This window comes from Mizuhopecten yessoensis, unplaced genomic scaffold (genome assembly GCF_002113885.1).
Source record: "Mizuhopecten yessoensis strain PY_sf001 unplaced genomic scaffold, ASM211388v2 scaffold11089, whole genome shotgun sequence".
Taxonomy (NCBI): Eukaryota; Metazoa; Mollusca; class Bivalvia; order Pectinida; family Pectinidae; genus Mizuhopecten; species Mizuhopecten yessoensis.
This window is the reverse complement of record NW_018408874.1, coordinates 346,204-364,487: the sequence shown is the minus strand read 5'-3', so window position 1 is coordinate 364,487 and position 18,284 is coordinate 346,204. Positions and strand designations below refer to the sequence as shown.

Below are 18,284 nucleotides of genomic sequence, written 5' to 3'. Positions count from 1 at the left end.
AACAAACCAAGAATATTATTACGCAAAGAAACATAAACAAAAATGAACATTTTTATTTTTAATATAAATACAGATTTAACAAATATAATAACAATTAATCATTATGATAAAACTGTAATATACAGGATGTCCTTAAAATCAGGTTTCACTTTATGTTACAGGATAACCTGAAACTCAGGTTTTACTGTATATTACAGGATGTCCTTAAAGTCAGGTTTCACTTATGTTACAGAATGCCCTTAAAGTCAGGTGTCAGTTAAGTCAGGTTTTAATGGATATAACAGGATGTCCTTAAAGTCAGGTGTCAGTAAGGTAAGGTTTTACTGTATACAACAGGATGTCAGTAAAGTCAGGTTTCACTTTATATTACAGGATGCCCTTAAAGTCAGGTTTCACTGTATGTTACAGGATGTCCTTCAAGTCAGGTGCCAGTTAAGTCAGGTTTTAATGTATATTACAGGATGTCCTGAAAGTCAGGTGTCAGTTAAGTCAGGTTTTAATGTATATTACAGGATGTCAGTTAAGTCAGGTTTTACTGTATATTACAGGGTGTCAGTTAAGTCAGGTTTTACTGTATATTACAGGGTGTCAGTAAAGTCAAGTTTTACTTTACATAACAGGTCATTTCCTTACGGTCAGGTGTCAGTAAAATCAAAATTTACTGTATATTGCAGGATGTCCTTAAAGTCAGGTGTCAGTTAAGTCAGGTTTTAATGCATACAACAGGATGTCAGTAAAGTCAGGTTTCACTTTATGTTACAGGATGCCCTTAAAGTCAGGTGTCAGTTAAGTCAGGTTTTAATGCATACAACAGGATGTGAGTAAAGTCAGGTTTCACTTTATGTTACAGAATGCCCTTAAAGTCAGGTGTCAGTTAAGTCAGGTTTTACTGTATATTACAGAATGTCCTTAAAGTCAGGTTTCACTTGATATTACAGGATGCCCTTAAAATCAGGTCTCACTGTATGTTACAGGATGTCCTTAAAGTCAGGTTTCACTGTATGTTACAGGATGCCCTTCAAGTCAGGTGTCAGTTAAGTCAGGTTTTAATGTATATTACAGGATGTCCTTAAAGTCAGGTGTCAGATAAGTAAGATTTTAATGTATCTAACAGGGTGTCAGTAAAGTCAGGTGTCAGTTAAGTCAGGTTTTAATGTATATTACAGGATGTCCTTTAAGTCAGGTGTCAGTTAAGTCAGGTTTTAATGTATATTACAGGATGTCCTTAACGTCAGGTTTCACTTTATGTTACAGGATGCCCTTAAAGTCAGGTGTCAGTTAAGTCAGGTTTTAATGTATACAACAGGATGTCAGTAAAGTCAGGTTTCACTTTATATTACAGGATGCCCTCAAAGTCAGGTTTCACTGTATGTTACAGGATGCCTTTCAAGTCAGGTGTCAGTTAAGTCAGGTTTTAATGTATATTACAGGATGTCCTTAAAGTCAGGTGTCAGTTAAAAGTCAAGTTTTACTGTATATTACAGAATGTCCTTAAAGTCAGGTTTCACTTTATGTTACAGGATGTCCTTAAAGTCAGGTGTCAGTTAAGTCAGGTTTTAATGTATATTACAGAATGTCAGTAAAGTCAGGTGTCAGTTAAGTCAGGTTTTAATGTATATTACAGGGTGTCAGTAAAGTCAAGTTTAACTTTATGTTACAGGATGTCCTTAAAGTCAGGTGTCAGTTAAAAATCAAGTTTTACTGTATATTACAGAATGTCCTTAAAGTCAGGTTTCACTTTATGTTACATAATGTCCTTAAAGTCAGGTGTCAGTTAAGTCAGGTTTCACTGTATAATACAGAATGTCCTTAAAGTCAGGTTTCACTTTATGTTACAGGATGCCTTTAAAATCAGGTGTCAGTTAAGTCAGGTTTTAATGTATGTTACAGAATGTCCTTAAAGTCAGGTTTCACTTTATGTTACAGGATGTCCTTCAAGTCAGGTGTCAGTTAAGTCAGGTTTTAATGTATATTACAGGATGTCCTTAAAATGTATATAACAGGGTGTCAGTAAAGTCAGGTGTCAGTTAAGTCAGGTTTTAATGTATATTACAGGGTGTCAGTAAAGTCAAGTTTAACTTTATGTTACAGGATGTCCTTAAAGTCAGGTGTCAGTTAAAAATCAAGTTTTACTGTATATTACAGAATGTCCTTAAAGTCAGGTTTCACTTTATGTTACAGGATGTCCTTAAAGTCAGTTGTCAGTTAAGTCAGGTTTCACTGTATATTACAGGATGCCCTTAAAGTCAGGTTTCACTTTATATTACAGGATTTCCTTAAAGTCAGGTTTCACTGTATGTTACAGGATGCCGTTCAAGTCAGGTGTCAGTTAAGTCAGGTTTTAATGTATATTACAGGATGTCGTTAAAATGTATATTACAGGGTGTCAGTAAAGTCAGGTGTCAGTTAAGTCTAGTTTTACTGTATATTACAGGATGTCCTTAAAGTCAGGTGTCAGTTAAGTCAGGTTTTACTTTACATAACAGGTCATTTCCTTACGGTCAGGTGTCAGTAAAAATCAAAATTTACTGTATATTGCAGGATGTCCTTAAAGTCAGGTGTCAGTTAAGTCAGGTTTTACTGTATATTACAGAATGTCCTTAAAGTCAGGTTTCACTGTATGTTACAGGATGTCCTTAAAGTCAGGTGTCAGTTAAGTCAGATTTTAATGTATACAACAGGGTGTCAGTTAAGTCAGGTGTTAGTTAAAAGTCAAGTTTTACTTTACATAACAGGTCATTTCATTACGGTCAAGTGTCAGTAAAATCAAAATTTACTGTATATTACAGAATGTCCTTAAAGTCGCGTTTCACTTTATATTACAGGATGCCCTTAAAGTCAGGTGTCAGTTAAGTCAGGTTTTACTGTATATTACAGAATATGTCCTTAAAGTCAGGTTTCACTTTATGTTACAGGATGCCCTTAAAATCAGGTGTTAGTTTTACTTTACATAACAGGTCATTTCCTTAAGGTCAGGTGTCAGTAAAGCCAAGATTCTATAACACTGGTAGTGACTACTAAATTCTGACTATCCTCGTAATATGGTAATATAACCCAACCATGCTGACTATACTCGTACAATGCTGACTATAAACCAACAATGCTGACTTTTTACTGAAATTCACTTTAATTTACCACGGTTGGGTTATACTCAGCATTGTCGTTTAAAAGTCAGAACGGTTGGATTAAAGTCAGCACGGTCCGATAAAAGTCAGCACGGTCGGATTAAAGTCAGCATAAAGATTTTACCTGTGTTCATTGATCCGCGCGCGAGCTCCACACGGCCAGTGCTAGACAGCAGCAGGGGGTTTCACACCTCCTGTAGGCCGCGAGCGTCAGCTCTGATCGCGGCATTTCTTTACCTTTGAACCGCCTATAGACATCAGTTTCCTTCCGTACACGGCCATTCTTTACCCGCTGTGCTTACGTAAGCACAGCTACTGTTAACGAAAGGCGAATCTCGTTCACTGTTCTACGCTCAGTGCGTTTTGAAATGTTCTGGTCATACTTTATCGACAGAATTCTAATAATAAATAATGGATTATGTTGAGTTCATATCTTTATTGCCAACAATCATTTTCTACAATACATACTTTCTTTGAACGTAATTATGTTGTTTTTCAATCAAAGTTAAACTATGTAACAGTGCCGTGTTTGTAATTTACTTCGGCTGTCTGTTAAAATATGTGTTTGCTTATTACTCGATTTGTAATAAAAAAATATCTAAATAAATGTGTCGTGTTCGTACTTTTATTCGGCCTGATGATCTGAAATACGTGTTTATTAAACACTCGATTTAGATGTAAAATTGAAACTATAAAACTGTGCCGTGTTTGTATTTTACTTCGGCCTGGTGTTTTGAAATACTGCCGTGTTTGTAATTTACATCGGCCTGGTGTTTTGAAATACATGTTTGTTATGTACATACTCGATTATTATGTCAAATTAAACTATAAAACTGTGCCGTGTTTGTTATTTACTTCGACCTGGTGTTTTGAAATACAAGTTTGTTTTATACTCGATTAATATGTCAATTTAAACTATAAAACTGTGCCGTGTTTATAATTTACTTCGACCAGTTGATTTGAAATACTTGTGAAATACATACTCGAACGATGCCGTGTTTGTAATTTACTTCGACCTGGTATTTTGAAATACGTGTTTGTTATGTACATACTCAATTATTATGTCAAATTAAACTATAAAACTGCCGTGTTTGTACTTAACTTCGACCTGGTGTTTTGAAATACAAGATTGTTTTATAGTCGATTAATATGTCAATTTAAACTATAAAACTGTGCCGTGTTTGTAATTTACATCGACCTGGTATTTTGAAATGCATGTTGGTTATGTACAAACTCGATTATTATGTCGAATTAAACTATAAAACTGTGCCGTGTTTGTAATTTACTTCGACCAGTTGATTTGAAATACTTGTTTGTAATTTACTTCGACCTGGTGTTTTGAAATACTTGTTAAATACATACTTGAATTGTGCCATGTTTGTAATTTACTTCGACCTGGTGTTTTGAAATACAAGTTTGTTTTATACTCGATTAATATGTCAATTTAAACTATAAAACTGTGCCGTGTTTGTAATTTACTTCGACCTGGTGTTTTGAAATACTTGTTTGTTACATACTCGAACTGTGCCGTGTTTGTAATTTACTTCGACCTGGTGTTTTGAAATACTTGTTAAATACATACGTGATTTGTGCCGTGTTTTTAGTTTACTTCGACCTGATGTTTTGTAATACGTCTTTGATACATAATCGATTGATCTGTAAAAAGCTGTGTCGTGTTTGTAAATTACTTCGACCTGGTATTTTATAAAACATGTTGGTTGTTTATATACTCGATTATTATGTCAAATTAAACTATAAAACTGTGCCGTGTTTGTAATTTACTTCGACCTGATGTTTTGCAATACGTGTATGTTATTAATGTGTATATCAATGTTAAATAATATGTCTAAAAACCGCAAGGTTCCGAGCAATTTGACAATACAATAATCTGCTTTTCTACACATCAGATTTTCTTTTATGTACACATTGTATGTAGTTATGCCTGGTCTCATATAATTATTTGAAATTGGCACGCATTTCTAAAATGACCCTTGCGCAACCCATTTTCATTGGAAGAACATGATATCAGTAGTGTGATGAACATGTGTTGTTGAATTGAAATGACATAAATGTAAGTTGTACTGAAAAGACAAAAAGGTAAATTGTAAGACAGAAAAAATACAATCCTGCTTGAAATCAAGATTTGTAACAACCTCATTTTGAAAACCTGGTTAGAAATATTATCAAATAATGAATTTATTAAGACTTATTTGAAATTGTCTAGATAACAAAAACGGAGTTTGTGTTCTCCTGAAGCCAGAATCATTACCGATATGTAAACACAGCCACGATGTGCAATCTTTCGATGTTTACACTATTTACAATCTTTTAATATTACGTTGATTTTCAATGTTATCTTATTGCCCAATTATGTTTTGAACAGAAAAGGATTATTGAATGCAGTGAACCGTATATCCAATATGGCGCAGATGAAGCGTGACTCGCGATATGACATCCGTTTACCGTGACCAATGGTAAGGTAAAGAGCAAGTTGCCAATCTCTATAATATATACGTCTCTGATTCAATCCTGAATCACGGAAATCTAATTCCGTACCTGCATCAACTACATTCAATGTACACTGTAACTTTAAGCTGAGGGATAGTAATACACAGTTTACACGCCCAAATATCTTACCTGTAAATTTAAAGGTATGTTAATAACCTGTAGTTCTTACCACTTTATACTATAGCCAAAGGGCATTTACGATACCTACCTGTGAGTTAACAGGTGATATAATCACCTCGGAGGTGTAACCTGTGAATGTCGTGGCCAAAGGGCATTTATAACCAATCCTCCAACTAACACAGGTAGTATGGTGTACCGGCGCGTTTCTTTTTGTTTCCAGTTATGGAAGAAAATATGTTTTTGACAGTATTAAAGTAAATTTCACAAGGAAAAAATGTATGTGTATCATCACAGAATTATATTAGATCTAAGTCCGTGGTATCATAAAGTGCAGGGCTTGCGATGGCGATCGACACTGGCGAAAGTAAAACATGATTGGCGATTCGAAACTGCTCTTGGCGAAAATGTCGATGTGGGGCTTTTATTTAAATTACTGTCGACAATAGAAAAAAAACGTTGGCGATAACTGTTTCTAGAACAACTGTTACAGGTAAGTTTAGCCCCCGGACACCGCTTGTGTGCTTCGTTTACGATGTCACGGCTGAATGCATTTCCGATGCAAGGTCATGTATTCGAACTCTCCTGAGTTTTCACAAGGGCACCTGGAAACACAATGACTCCCGTCTGATATCAAAATCGCCAATTATCCAATTATAGCGATATTGTCTTATTCCGAGGGTTGCTCTGTGGAGAACAAAAGGGTTCGTTAGGGTCGGGAAAGGGTTGTTTTAGTTGGATTTGATTTACTGCAGTAAATCGCGTGAAGTGATGCGAGGCAATAATGAGGCACGGTAATTTGTGTGTGCTTTCATTGGGACGCAAGCGGGATATTTTCAATGACTTTCTTTTTAATTTTGTTGCGCAGAAACACATATATAATTGCCAGGGCACATGAAATGACATATACAACTTGAATTATGCAATTCTCGCAATCTGATAGAGATGACAATTTGCCGAAAATTATATTTCAGTTCCACAGGGCTTCCCCTTAACGAGGGATGGTAGTTTTATTGCAAAATACATATTTAGTATAAATGCTGAGGTCGAATAAAAGCTTTAACGGGGTCTTTTGAGGAGGGTTTTCTGCGCATCGAATTCGCATCGGTTAACGGTTCGCTCTGACCGGGAAACCAATTTTGACTGTTTAACCCCTACAGCCGATATTGTTCAAAAAGCCAGAAACAGTAAGAAATGACTAATTATAATTTAAATAGACTATTTGATAATAATCTGCTTTATCAAAACCAGAGACGTATATACTGCATAATGGCTTTATATATCTATAAATATATTTATAACCCTGTTTGACTCTATAGTATGTGATCTTTTCTGCTAATATTGATCGTTTATCCCCAAATATTAGCCAAAATACCGAAATGTCTCTTTCAGGGTACAGTCACGCCGGTTTAGGGCCTACGTTACCCTGAGGTATTTTGCGTTTTATTTATAGAACCACGGAATTAGATTAGAAACCGTGATAGAACCACGCACCAAATTATCAACTAAATTGTATGTGCCCTGGCAGTTATATACCTGTTGCTGCTAAACAAAATTAAAAAGACAGTCATGAAAAATGTCCCGCTGGCGTCCCAATATAAGCACATACAAATGACCGTGCCTCGTTATTGCCTCGCATCACTTCACGCGATTTACTGCAGTAAATCAAATCCAATTAAAACAACCCTTTTGTTCTCCACAGAGCAACCCTCGGAATAAGACAACATCGTTATAATTGGATAATTGGGGATTATGATATCAGACGGGAGATGCATTCAGCCGTGACATCAAAGTACACAAGCGGTGTGTGTGGCTAAATATACCTGTAACAATTGCTCTAGAAACAGTTATCGCCAACGTTTTTTTTTTATTGTCGACAGTAATTTAAATAAATGATACCACGGACTTAGATCAAATATAATTCTGTGATGAAACACAAACATTTTTACCTTATTAGATTTACTTTAATACTTTCAAAAACATGTTTTCTTCCATAACTGGAAACAAAAAGAAACGCGCCGGTACACCATACTACCTGTGTTTGTTGGAGGATCGGTTATAAATGCCCTTTGGCCACGACATTCACAGGTAACACCTCCGAGGTAATTAGTTCACCTGTTAACTCACAGGTAGGTATCGTAAATGCCCTTTGGCTATAGAATAAAGTGGTAAAAACTACAGGTTATTAACATTCCTTTTAATTTACAGGTAAGATATTTGGGTGTGTAAACTTTGTATTACTATCCCTCAGCTAAAAGTTTCAGTGTACATTGAATGTAGTTGATGCAGGTACGGAATTAGATTTCCGTGATTCAGGATTGAATCAGAGACGTATATATTACAGAGATTAGCAACTTGCTCTTTACCTTACCATTGGTCACGGTAAACGGATGTCATATCGCGAGTCACACTTCATCTGCGCCATATTGGATATACGGTTCGCTGCATTCAATAATCCTTTTCTGTTCAAAACATAATTGGGCAATAAGATAACATTGAAAATCAACGTAATATTAAAAGATTGTAAATAGTGTAAACATCGAAAGATTGCACATCGTGGCTGTGTTTACATATCGGTAATGATTCTGGCTTCAGGAGAACACAAACTCCGTTTTTGCTATTTAGACAATTTCAAATAAGTCTGAATAAATTCATTATTTGATAATATATCTAACCAGGTTTTCAAAATGAGGTTGTTACAAAACTTGCAATGTTTGATCATTTAGCTCTGAAAATACCGGTTTCTAAAAATAAACAAGTTAAAATGGCGGCTTTGATGTACGAGGGTTATTTCTTTCATGACACATTAGAACAAGAACTCCTTTTTTTTTTATTAATTATTCAATTTCAAAAAACATCTTAAGATATGAATTATTTATCAATATTTCTAACCCGGTTCTTAAAATAAGGTTGTTACAAATCTTGATTTCAAGCAAGATTGTATTTTTTCAGTCTTACAATTTCCCTTTTTGTCTTTTCAATACACTATTCATTCATTTTATTTTTCCAAAAGTTTACAACTTATAGGTACAGGATATTACTGCAAACATACATATTCAATACATGCTTATTTCAATAATGTCATTTCAATTCAACAACACATGTTCATCACACTATTGTTATCATGTTCTTCCAATGAAAATGGGTTGCACAAGGGTCATTTTAGAAATGCGTGCCAATTTCAAGTAATTATATGAGTATATTTGGCACCATTTATTATCAGTAAGACATATGTACAGAGTCATTCAAAAACAATTATTAGCTGCTGCATTATCAAATAAACAAAGCCTTTTCTGATGCTATAAAAAATGCATTATGAGACCAGGCATAACTACATACAAGAACATCTGATGTGTAGAAAAGCAGATTATTGTATTGTCAAATTGCTCGGAACTTTGCGGTTTTTAGACATATTATTTAACATTGATATACACATTAATAACATACACGTATAACAAAACATCAGATCGAAGTAAATTACAAACACGGCACAGTTTTATCGTTTAATTTGACATATTATTGAGTATAAAACAAACATGTATTTCAAAAACACCTGGTCGAATAAATTACAAACACGACACAGCTTTATACAGATCAATCGATTATGTATCAAAGACGTATTACAAAACATCAGGTCGAAGTAAACTACAAACACGGCACAGGTTTTGACATATTAATCAAATGTTTAAAACATGTATTTCAAAACAACAGGTCGAAGTAAATTACAAACACGGCACAGTTTTATAGTTTAATTTGACATAATAATCGAGTATGTACATAACAAACACGTATTTCAAAATACCAGGTCGAAGTAAATTACAAACACGGCATATTTCAAGTATGTATTTATCAAGTATTTCAAAACACCAGGTCGAAGTAAATTACAAACACGGCACAGTTCGAGTATGTAACACTCAAGTATTTCAAATCAACTGGTCGAAGTAAATTACAAACACGGCACAGTTTTATAGTATAAATTGACATATTTATCGATTATAAACCAAACATGTATTTGAAACCTCCTGGTCGAATAAATTACAAACACGACACAGCTTTATACAGATCAATCGATTATGTATCAAAGACGCATTACAAAACATCAGGTCGAAGTAAACTACAAACATGGCACAGGTTTTGACATATTAATCAAATGTTTAAAACATGTATTTAAAAACAACTGGTCGAAGTAAATTACAAACACGGCACCGTTTCATATTATAATTTGACATATTAATAGAGTATGTACAAACATGTATTTCAAAATACCAGGTCGAAGTAAATTACAAACATGGCACAGTTCGAGTATGTATTTAACAAGTATTTCAAATCAACTAGTCGAAGTAAATTACAAACACGGCACAGTTTTATAGTTTAAATAGACATATTAATCGAGTATAAAAAAACTTGTATTTCAAAACACCAGGTCGAAGTTAATTACAAACACGGCAGTTTTATAGTTTAATTTGACATAATAATCGAGTATGTACATAACAAACATGTATTTCAAAATACCAGGTCGAAGTAAATTACAAACACGGCACAGTTCGAGTATGTAACAAACAAGTATTTCAAATCAACTGGTCGAAGTAAATTACAAACACGGCACAGTTTTATAGTTTAAATTGACATATTAATCGAGTATAAAACAAACTTGTATTTCAAAACACCAGGTCGAAGTAAATTACAAACACGGCACAGTTTTATAGTTTAATTTGACATAATAATCGAGTATGTACAAACACGGCACAGTTAAATAGTTTAATTTGACATATTAATCGACATAACAAACTGAACATGTATTTCAAAACACCAGGCCGAAGTAAAATACAAACACGGCACAGTTTTATAGTTTCAATTTGACATCTAAATCTAGTGTTTAATCAACACGTATTTCAGATCATCAGGCCAAATAATAGTACGAACACGACACATTTATTTAGATATATTTTTTATTACAAATCGAGTAATAAGCAAACACATATTCTAACAGACAGCCGAAGTAAATTACAAACACGGCACTGTTACATAGTTTAACATTGATTGAAAAACAACATAATTACGTTCAAAGAAAGTATGTATTGTAGAAAATGATTGTTGGCAATAAAGATATGAACTCAACATAATCCATTATTTATTATTAGAATTCTGTCGATAAAGTATGATCAGAACATTTCAAAACACACTGAGCGTAGAACAGTGAACGAGATTTGCCTTTCGTTAACAGTAGCTGTGCTTACATAAGCACAGCGGGTAAAGAATGACCGTGTACGGAAGGAAACTGATGTCTATAGGCGGTTCAAAGGTAAAGAAATGCCGCGATCAGAGCTGACGCTTGCGGCCTACAGGAGGTGTGAAACCCCCTGCTGCTGTCTAGCACTGGCCGTGTGGAGCTCGCGCGCGGATCAATGAACACAGGTAAAATCTTTATGCTGACTTTAATCCGACCGTGCTGACTTTTATCGGACCGTGCTGACTTTAATCCAACCGTTCTGACTTTTAAACGACAATGCTGAGTATAACCCAACCGTGGTAATTAAACTGAATTTCAGTAAAAAGTCAGCATTGTTGGTTTATAGTCAGCATTGTACGAGTATAGTCAGCATGGTTGGGTTATACTACCATATTACGAGGATAGTCAGAATTTAGTAGTCACTAGTGATATATATAAACACTCATATCCTGACCGGTTGGCACATTATTTACATTAGTAGTTTTCTCTAGGTTAGGAGGGGTCTACGGGCTCATAGACTGGTTTTTATAGACCCCCGAGCCGAAGGCGAGGCGTCTATAAAAACCAAAGGGATCTATGAGCCCGTAGACCCCTCCTAACCTAGATATAATGAATTTGTCACCCTGACAATCTTTTATTACTTTTTTTTCTGCAAAGTAATTAAGTTATAAGCCACTTCGTGAGCTTGTTCTCGATTGCTACCAAAATAGCCCCTACCGGCCTTCCGGACACCCTTTCCGCAATATTTCGGACAATACATCAGCATCTTTGTAACTATCACCCTATACTAGTGGCCCCCTCATCGTTCATTGTTTCGATGAATTTGCTGTCAATTTAGTAGGCTATTTCATCTTGTGAATGATTGGCACACATCAAACACTTGTGTGTGTCAGACGCCATCTTTGTTGTCATGAAGAGAGATTCTATTTTGAGTTATCTCCCCTCGTATGTGCTTTTATAGAAGAGCGGGGTCTATAGAAATATAGAACCCGGCAAGATATCTAATCAGAAAGAGTGTTACATTCTAGAAGGGTGACAATGGTAGCTGTCGACCGTTGATATCACAGATTCTATATTTAAATAACACACAACGGGCTGTATTATAGACTTTTTAATTAGTGCCTTTTAAATGTTGAAGTCTTCACAAAGTTGGGTATTGCCTCGTCAAGTCTGTATCCTAAATGTAATCAAACAATAGTATAGAAAGACATGTTATACTTATCTTTATCAAGTTCACATGACATGCTTTTGACAAATCGAACAGTTTCACAATAAACTACATTGCGAAGGATAGTATACATGTGAATGAGTGCGAGTTTAGTTCTGAGTTAGATAATGATAGACTAAACACTATACACAACAACACCAACGAGAAATACAACACATACATCCTGTTGTGAGGCAAAATAGGCAGATTTTCTTCTTCTTATGCGTCACCTGTGATATTTAAAATAGGAGATATCAAGATATATATCCCTGCTAAATTGATGCCCACAGCGTTCACCTTAAACGTTTCCTTTTTAAAAGTTTTTTTTATATGTTTGCAGTTTGAATATATGAATATATGAATTTAGCCTGAAAGTGTAAGGCAACATAACATGGTGTTAGCTGATACTGGTAAACACATGTGTCATATTATGATGACTCTATACAACTCATTTATCTCCTCAACGACACGCCATCGTCTACCGACTTGTTGTTACTATCTAAATATACTGAAGGTTATTAATCATATCTTCATCAAATTAGTTCTAAGACCGTCCATTTTACGACGCCGTATGTGTTGACCAATTTATCACGCGAGGAGGTTGCGCTCTTGACTGAGGTGACCACAGTCCAGATGTTTAAAGCTTCGTCATCTTGATGATGTATTTAGTCAAATGTTCAGAAAGTAATTCTGTATCTTAATGATCAATTTTATGTTCATTATTCTCCAGTTTTCCTTTTTCAATCTAAAGATTTTTTAGTTTTAAGTATAATGAATATTTTGCTGATTTGAATATGATATTAACACTTCATGATAACCTTACTAAGCTAGCTACCTGTTAGTCCAACCCTGTGTGTACCTGACCACTTAAACCGATGACCTTATCACTCATTGTTTGGCATCACTGGTCATTACTTACATATTTACTTTTAAATTAGTTTTACAAAGAGGCTATAATAAAGGAAAATTGTATCAACAGCAACGACCATACAAACGTTGATGCTGGATAATATCATTTTATAGAAAATTTTGAGATAAAAATCGAAAACACACACATAAATATATAAATAAAAAATCAGTGAGTATTGACAGGGCGAATGATAGAACTATAAGAATTTTTTTTTTTACATATTTCGTGATCACTGAAATAAGTGACATCCACAGGCTTTTACTGAATTATATTGTCTGGCTTGTCATTACCATTATATATCAGAGTTAATGCTGGTTATCTGTCGATAACACAACATTTTAACCGATATGACGTCAGGACATCTTGTTAGATAATTGTATTTATATTTCAATATTATTTTATTTTCAAATCCACTAAATCCTCAAACATTTCCCTCGTGTATGGCCCCGACCATCTGGGGTTCACGGCCATCCTTGTGTGGCATCCTTGTCTTTTCCGATTAATTAAAACAAAAACGTACCTGTCGACACCAATGTTTTCGTGAAGTATGTAGTAACGTATATAAGATAAGTGTCCGAAGCGTTACAGCTGCAGTAAGACATCTGAAGCTGACCGACAGACCTTGTGGACGAAACATTGAATCACAATGGACAAGTTCTATGTAATTGGAGTATGCATGCTTGCCGTCGGATCAGTATGTAAGTAGTTTATTATTATTTTAGTATGTTGAAATAATTAAAAAAAAAGTTTGGTTATTAAGTTAGTTTATAAAGTTGAAAACATATCTATCATTAATTGAAAATAGTTAAATGTAGCATTCATATTCTTAAAATTTATTGGTTCACAATGTAATTGAAATAATTCAATTAAAGAAATGCTATTAACATTTAGAAAACTTTCAGTTTTCTTTCATTTCACTTCCCCATGTTGATAACACTTAGTTCAACACATTAAGTGTTTCTGCAGTTCAGTAGAATAACCTGTATTTATCTGGTGTAACATGTGAAATGAGTGCGAAAAACAATATACATACGTGATGTAAGGAAAGTTGTGATTTTGTAAGTACATTGTATGTGTCGAAAGCTTTACAAGGTTCAAATGCAGAATGTTAAGAATAATCGTTTGAATTTATTACTCATCCTTTAAAAAAGCATAATTAACTATATTTATATATCTATTTATTCTAGGTTTTCAATTCACACATAGCGCAACTACTTCATTCGTCTCGGAAAACACTGATATGCAAACGGAGAGTCCAAACGACACAACCTCCGGACCTACCGGAACAGTACCAATCAATCCCGAAACCGAGGCTTCAACCAACGTAAACGTCACAGCATCTGCCAGTACATCATCAACCGGTTCTGAAACCGAGGCTTCATCCGGTATGAACATAGCACCCGATAGTTCTAGATCAGTAACATCCGGTTCTGAAACCGAGGCTCCACCTGGTTCAAACACAACATCCGTCAGAACCGAAACAAGTCCAACTGATTCCGAAACAGAGGCTTTATCTGGAAGGAACGCAACATCCGTCAGAACCGAAACAAGTCCAACTGCTTCCGAAACAGAGGCTTTATCTGGAAGGAACGCAACATCCGTCAGAACCGAAACAAGTCCAACTGATTTCGAAACAGAGGCTTTATCTGGAAGGAACACAACATCCGTCAGAACCGGATCAGAAACATCCGGTTTTGATACTGAAACCTCGAATGACGTTAACACAACATCCGTTAGTAAAGGACCAGGAACAACTGGTTCTGAAACCGAGGCATCATCTGATGTTAACGCAACATATGTCAGTACCGGATCACTAACTTCGGTTCCCAAAGCTGAAACTTCATCTGAGGTTAACGCAACATCCGGTAATACTGGAACAGTAACTGCCGGTTCCGAAACCGAGGCTTCAATTGACATAAATACAACATCTGTCAGTATGGGATCAGTTACTTTCGGTCCCGAGAGTGAGGCTGAGACGAACGTTAACACAACGTTTTTGGCTTCAGGGTCATTTTTGAATGGTTCCCAACCGACTACTGTGAATGATGTTAGTAACACAGAAACTACTGGATCAGTAACACTTGGTTCCCAAGTGAATAAGGCTGTACCTGATAATTATACTTCCGGAAGTCCGGCTGAATCAATAAATAGTTCACAAAGTAATTCTTCCTCTGATGTAAACACTACTTCCGGTGCTGCAGATAACGTAAATACAACCACAAGAGTTACTAAATCTGTCAAAACTGACTTCATTGACAATGTCCTATCCTGTCCACGATTTCCGAGTCGACTGGTCAAGGACACACTTCTTGTCACTTATGTAGATGATCGCTGTGCAATGTAAGTATGTTTGTATTTTAGTAATCCGTAACTTTTGTTAATGAAGGAATAGATCCTGTTTTGTTGAGGTTTATGGGGTGTTAACCTCAATGGGTTTTGAGACAAATTTTATGAACTGCAAAGCCTACATAAACCTCAACAAAAGGGAATTATATCCTTATATTCACATTTAGTGCGATTTTGATATTTTATTTTTGATAATTTTTTAAATATCGGTTTTGTGCAAGTCGAACACCACGTGCACGGAAGGTACAGAAGCTTATGACGTCATCACTCACTGTGAGACGCATCTTGGTAAGATGAATAATTTGTTTGCATTGATAACACGACTAAACATAAAGATATAAATTAGTTATTTTTTCAATTCAATTGAAAACTTCTGCCAAAAAAAACATAACAAATTGAAAACAATTTAATAATATATCTACTTCCTGCGCTGCGCAGAATTACAGCGTAACCAGGTTGATAATACGCTGATGTATTCATATGCCAACTGGAAAGTTCATTGAAAAATAACCCGTAAAACATGTAGTAGGTATACTGAATCCAAGTTCAATAGAAATGTAAATATTCTAAATGAACCTTATGTTCACTGTAGTATATACTTTGAAAAAATGCACCCATTTAAATATCTAATGAATACTTTATCTTTAACTTGTCTCCTCAAAACTTTTCTTTTCTTTGTCATCATAAACAGCATACATTACATAAGCGATGATTTTTTGACTCTGCTTAGTAAGCTAATACAAGCAAATTAGGAATTCTGACGCTGTTAATCGGTCCGGAAGATTCCTACTAACAGGGTGTGAAACGTTAGATTTTTTTCTGTTTAAGTTAAATATGCTTAATATATTAACAACCAATTCAGTTCCATATTTTCTTACATTAGTTATTTATTATTGGTGTCGACCAAGCCAGGAGACATGTATAAATGTTTGAGTGTTTTTTTTAAATAAACACATGTATTTCCTGTTGACAGGGAAGTGTCTGTGAAGACAGTTGTTGTGCGTCCCCTGACGATACTACGGATGTTTATCAACAAAAGCAGGTAAGTGATAGATAATCCGTGACATGGTTAACATGTCTGTTGGATAATCTTACACCGATCCGTCATACCATATTCTCTCCATAGAATCAGTCTATCGGGAGAGGTCCGTCATACCATATTCTCTCCATACAATCAGTTTATCGGGAGAGCTAGGTGAATGACGTGCGAGAAAATCTAGGTTTGTTCTGGTTATTTCATTTGATTTGTTTAATTTTTCCATGAAGGCGTGCACGTGGTGATTAGAATAAAATGATGGTATATTGTGTTATTTATTTGGATGTTTCGATCAATAAACATATTTAAGTGAGAACAAAGATATTTCTCTGTTTAAAACAGACATGAAAGTTATTTTAAATACTCAAACACTTATATGAAATAAAACAGATAAAGTGTATATTGTAAGTCTACAATGGCCTCCTCTGATAACAAACACATTCAGTATATTATTAGAAACAAAATAGTATAAGACTCTTTCATGTCCAGGCCGTAGGAAAGGGAAATTACACCCGATGGGTTTTCAAATTTTGTAAAACCCTCGGCAAACCGTCAGGATTTTCAAATTTGGAAAAACCGAGACTTTGCCGATGGTTTACCAAAACTTGAAAACCTATCAGGTGGAGTTTCACTATCCTATATCCTTGATCATGAAAGAGTATTTTTCGCTCGGTCCAACTACCAGAATAAGCTCAGAAATCATGAAAATGCATATGGACTTTTTTGAAAATACCTTTTTGAAAATATCAACTTTTCCCCTGAGCTTTTTTGACGAAAACGAATCTGTCAGCGATATTTAGCATACCCCATATTTGAAAACAAAGGTTGCGCAGAAAAAAAAATCCTCATCTTTGTAACGTGTACGGTGAATTAATCGTAAATATAGAATCTTACATAAGTTTTCCATGTGATATTAGATTTATGAAACGGGTCTAAGAATGTTTCATATCAGGGAGCCTCTGTGGAGCTAAAATGAAAATTTCGTGACGAGTTTTGTAAATCTCATATGACATGGAAATGAATGCAAGATCCTTTTTATCATATAACTGAAACACTGACCTTTCATTCGTTCAGACATTTTTTTTTATCGTCAATCGTTTCATCAGCTTACTTTATATGACATGACCAAAGCACTACTATCACAATGTAGGTAAGATCTATCTGCGCTGTAACAAATAGGTCACAAAGATATTTTTTAAATCACTCAAACAACATGGATAAATATTAATATCAAATCAAGTTTTTCAATGCTTTGTACAAATGTAGTGCTTCAGCTGAAATTTGGAGACACTTTTTAACAAAACAGTTCACACGGTCCACGATTCGATAATCCTACGTCGTTTCACTGATTCGGGAAGTGATGTTCGGAATTGTTGATAAATGTTAATGCTGAAATGTCCACCGTCAATGTCTCCTCAAAACACAATGCACATTTCTATGGTAATTGGATGTACATGTAGTCTCGATCCGATCTACTCTCGGACCTCCGCGTAGCTCGCACGTTGACATTGTTGTTTTGTAAGGTTTTGCCATCTGTGTACCGTTGTTCAGAACGTTTTGTAAACTCCCCGAGTTGGATGGATAGATATTCTTGATTTTATTTCTGTGTTTTGTCATCCGTCATTAAAAACCAACTGGAAATTTCGCGCCCGCCATATTTACTAGACGTAGTGCGGAGTTATTTACTATCATGGGAAAGTGTGATGCGGTCAACCAATCACAATCACTCCAGGACATATAAGATGAGTTAATATGCAGAAATATGAAATCGGTGTATTCACTGCATAACAGGGGCGGGGGGCGGG

General features: G+C 35.2%; 1 protein-coding gene across 2 annotated transcripts in view; it reads left to right on the top strand.

Annotated features, from left to right (window-relative positions):
* The first annotated feature begins 13,623 nt into the window (after positions 1-13,623).
* Positions 13,624-18,284, top strand: part of LOC110465542 (galactose-specific cell agglutination protein gsf2-like) — a 9,185-nt gene continuing 4,524 nt past the window's right edge. For both annotated transcript variants that reach the window (XM_021521447.1, XM_021521446.1), the window contains exons 1-3: positions 13,624-13,795; positions 14,285-15,437; positions 16,417-16,485. In XM_021521447.1, coding sequence (XP_021377122.1) covers positions 13,744-13,795; positions 14,285-15,437; positions 16,417-16,485 — 1,274 coding nt within the window. In that variant the 5' untranslated portion in view covers positions 13,624-13,743. The remainder of the gene's footprint in view (positions 13,796-14,284; positions 15,438-16,416; positions 16,486-18,284) is intronic.